This window comes from Chanos chanos, chromosome 16, assembly GCF_902362185.1.
Source record: "Chanos chanos chromosome 16, fChaCha1.1, whole genome shotgun sequence".
Classification (NCBI taxonomy): Eukaryota; Metazoa; Chordata; class Actinopteri; order Gonorynchiformes; family Chanidae; genus Chanos; species Chanos chanos.
The window spans coordinates 9,537,455-9,541,723 of record NC_044510.1 but is presented as its reverse complement, the minus strand read 5'-3'; the positions used below and the strand labels follow the sequence as shown (position 1 = coordinate 9,541,723).

Sequence of the window (4,269 nt, the reverse complement as noted above, 5' to 3'; positions counted from 1 at the left end):
AACAATTTGTTAAGCTTGGGGCATCCTGTCAACCAAGTCATTTTCTTATAAATGCTTACTTGAAAATGCCGGGTGTAACCTCCTACACCTCCCACTGCTGACACCTTGGTGAGTCCTGGCATAGCTGGAGATGCCTGCCCTTTGCAGATAATCTCATTCTTGTCAGCAAAGCTTCTTCTTGAAAAGGGAAAAGCCAAAAGTCGCTCCACAATACACCCCGAATTCGCTCATTTACTGGCTTTTGCTAGCACTCTCAGTTAATGGAATGAATGTATTCCATGAAAACAATATTATTCAAAAACATAAATATATCACGAGTGATGAAATTCTAATTAAGTAAATGTAATGCCATTACACTCCCATGAACTATCAAATGAGAAATCAGATCAGCTAAACACTGTTACAAAATAAGTAACAATGAAAACTATGTACCATCTTATGTAATAGTTCCTTTACAACATCAGAAACAGAACTGCAGAACAAACAGTTCATTGTCAGTAAATTTTGGGGGCGATGCATCCAAAGATACAAGCCTATTTTTGTTGTTTGACTTCTGTGGTACTGTAAAATGGATATAAGTTTTGTATATTTGTCCGTAATTAAAACTGACCACATAAGAGGGGCCACATTTGCTAACTAACATTTTCTGAATGGAAAGCCTTAGCCATAGCCTTTATACAGTTTTAGAAATGGTGACAGTCAAACAGAAACTTTTGTCCCCACATTAAATTTATTACTTAACTACAGCTAATTCTCTTTCTCAGCTGAAATGAATGCTGTCAACATTGTGCTACTGGGTGGACGCTGGGCTGGAAAAAGCTCATGTGGAAACACCATTCTGAATAAAGAGGTTTTTACCGTCGGGGAACAGATCGAGGCCTGTGTCATGGAAAAGGCTGAAGTGGCTGGGATGCAAGTCACTGTGGTGGACACACCAAGCTGGAGCTGGGTCTCAGCTGAAGATTCATCAGATGAACTAAAACAGGAGCTCAAAAGAAGTGTGGAGATGCTTGAAGGAGGTTCCCATGTCCTTCTACTCATCCATCCTTTGGGATCCGCTTTTATAAAACGACATCAGATAGCGTTCCAAGAACACCTGCAGCTTCTTGGTGCTGATGTTTGGGACCGGTCCATGGTTCTGTTTTCCAGAGGAGACTGGAACCCTAAGGTCAACATGGAGCAGTACATTGACAAAGCATCAGAGGAACTCAAATGGTTGATGGAGAAAAGTAGCCACAGATATCATGTTCTCAGTAATAAGAACAGGAATGATCTGACTCAGGTCACTGAACTACTGGAGAAGATCAATCAGATGATTGGTAGGAGAAGGAGAAGAAGCAAAGATTTTAGGCCCCCAGCAAGTGAGTAATTTTGTTCCATTTGTCAGGTATGAAACAGTGGCCATATATATGCAACTATGTACGTGTGTGCATCTGTGTGTACGCACATACATACGTATATATACATATATACACACAAACAAAACAGAAGCACTTCACAGCTCAGCAAAAAAAAGCAAATCTAAAAACAACACAACACACTGTAATGTTGCCTCATCACTGCCCAGGTGTACTGCCTGAACATAAATTTTGCCCTCCTTTCCTTCACTCATCTCAGTCACCACTCTCTTTTCCACTGACAGCACAGCCAATGCATTCAGTCTCTCCTGTCATTTTCAAGCTCTCACTCCCATTATGTCCTCGCAAGGCCAACTAAAAGGCTCCACAATTTTACACAGTTTATTATTCTCAGCAGAATCATTTTTAAGTGAACAAAGCAATCTGCCAAAAAGTAGTACCACGAACAGGTGAGCTTTTTTAGATTAACCGTAACATTTTCTTTGTACACACATGTAAATGCATAGGCTTAAATGCAGAATGAAAGGCACTGACGGAGTGAACTCCTAGACTTGAAGTGGAATTTCCCTGCACCAATATTTCCATATCTGGACAGTTCGTCAACCTTCATCCCTGACAATCACAGAATTAACACAACAGCACAATTTACCGAGGTAATACAATGTCTGCTTCTCTTAAAAGGCCATTTGAAGCTTGTTTGTTACCAAGCATGCGAAATGCCAGTTCTCCGCACCGCGACTCAAAGCTGAGTTTGCCTACGTCTCGTCCAGTGTTTTCATGTCGGGACAGCTTGTCAACCGTTAGCTCTGACTTAATCACCAAATTAACACAACACCACAATTAAAAGAGTTCATTTTTTACTAAGTATGTGAAATGCTGGTGAATCCTGTAAATTAGCAACACATGCTAATGTGCTCTACACACATAAACAACATCGTAACAGATAAACGGTATTTCTCTTTATGACACGATCGAGTTACTCTGAGTTCAGCTAACATTAGTCCTGTTGACCTTGAATAACTAGCTGGCTGGCTGCCCCAGCAATCCCTACACCCCACGTTAGTGCAAGCCCATTGAAACATGTACAGATTTCATTGCAGTGCTGGTAGTTCGAAAAAAAAGGGGCCTTAACATGAGAGTTTATCTGTGCAATTTTCAATCAGACTGAAATTGTCCAAAAGAGGCAGCACTCCACGGAAAACGGCTTGGTGCTGATTGGGCTATGATATTCAGAGGCAGGACAAACTGTCTAGAACAGAGACAGCTAGTGTAACACTGTGGTAGAATGTGATAGAAAAATTCCTTCCCTTTGCCCCTAAGGTCGTGCGTCGCCCGATCACCGAATGGACCAAACCACCCCTGGTCACAGCACAAATGATAAATCTCTATTTTGGAGTCAGTTTCATGCTGATATATAAATGACAATCTGGGAGGTTTCATTTATCATAATAATTCACTTTCAATGTCATTTTTTTACTTGTTTTGTAGTGGCACAGGAGGTTGAAGAGGCTTCTGGAGCCCAAGAGGAGACTAAGTGATAAACAAACACTCAGTACTACTGTGTGGAGGACACTGCATGATGATGTTTTGTGGGTGTCTGGTGGCTTTAGAAGACCCTACTGTTTTCACTGATAACAGTCTAAAATGTGCAAGAAAACGAAGCTTGTGATTTGAAAACACTGTCCTACTTCAATATATGGGATTATGAATCAGTATTTTTCTGGATTATCTGGTTTGAAAGGAGCTTGACCGTACCATAAAACAGTTTATGAAAAACTGTCTTCCACAACACAGTGATAAGCAACAGCAATTTCTCAATCATCCTCTTAGATGGTGTTGTTACTGCTTACTGATACTTTCTAAAGTTAATAGACACATTTCTTAGGCCTAGTTACATTTGCAGACTGTAGATGAGTAAATTTTACTGGACATTTAAGAATGGATATGCTACCTAGAAGGAACAGTCAATTCTGGATTACATTATGCATTGTGAAATAACAAATGTATTCTCTGTTGAATGAGTTCTGGAGGTGCAGTATACCTCATAAACCCCTTTTTATGATATAACCATTGCATGTTTTGCTAACAAAGGGAACTTTGAAAGAGGATGAGAGTTTATGGCTTTTCAGGTGGGTAATTGAATGTATGATTGATATCGCCAGCGATGTGCAGCTAAATCAAGGTAAGAGGACACTTCTGAGAAAAGTGGTTGATTGGTCATCTTCAATTTGGTCAAATGTAACAGTGTAAATAAGTGATATGTTAAATTCCTGCAATTGGGGCCAACACTGTTCTTTAGTAAATAATGGAACTATTTCATCAGGTTGACTGATATTGAGGCACTTCTGAGTAGCCTAGTCCAGAACAAATTTTTCATGTGAGAGGGTCAGATGTGTCAGGCCCTGGTTCTCTCTTTTCCCCTGTACTGGTCAGTTTAATATTAGGTTTTGTGCTACTTACTGGTTTCCTTCGTCTCCCCTTGTTAGTTTAATCGTTGGTTCCACCTGTGTTTGGTTAATTGAGTCTTGTTCTGTCTGTATAAGTACTCCTGGTTTTCCCTTAGTCTTTTGTGAGGAATTGAATTGTCAAATCATGTAATCCTTAGTCTGTAACTTAGCCTATATATATATATATATATATATATATATACACACACACACACACACACACACACACACACACACACACATATATTGGTTTGTATTAGTAACCAATACAGTTATTGCTTAAGTCCTTGTAGTTTAGTTATTGATGTAGAATTTGTATTTGACAATCATAGACCTGTTACACTCAACCAAGATCATTGTTGTAATTCATAAATACTGTATTTTTGTAATTGTCGTTATTGTTCCATTTTCACTGTACCCCTTAAAATGGATAATAGTAGTGCAAGGGTATTACAAGAGTTATT

The 4,269-nt window shown here is 39.3% G+C and overlaps 1 protein-coding gene across 1 annotated transcript; it reads left to right on the top strand.

The window, feature by feature from the left end:
- Positions 1-769: 769 nt before the first annotated feature.
- On the top strand, positions 770-2,896 carry LOC115829808 (immune-associated nucleotide-binding protein 5-like). The gene is made up of 2 exons (XM_030793971.1): positions 770-1,361; positions 2,847-2,896. Exons 1-2 carry the CDS (start codon positions 770-772, stop codon positions 2,894-2,896), a joined length of 642 nt encoding a protein of 213 aa, XP_030649831.1.
- The last annotated feature ends 1,373 nt before the right edge of the window (positions 2,897-4,269 follow it).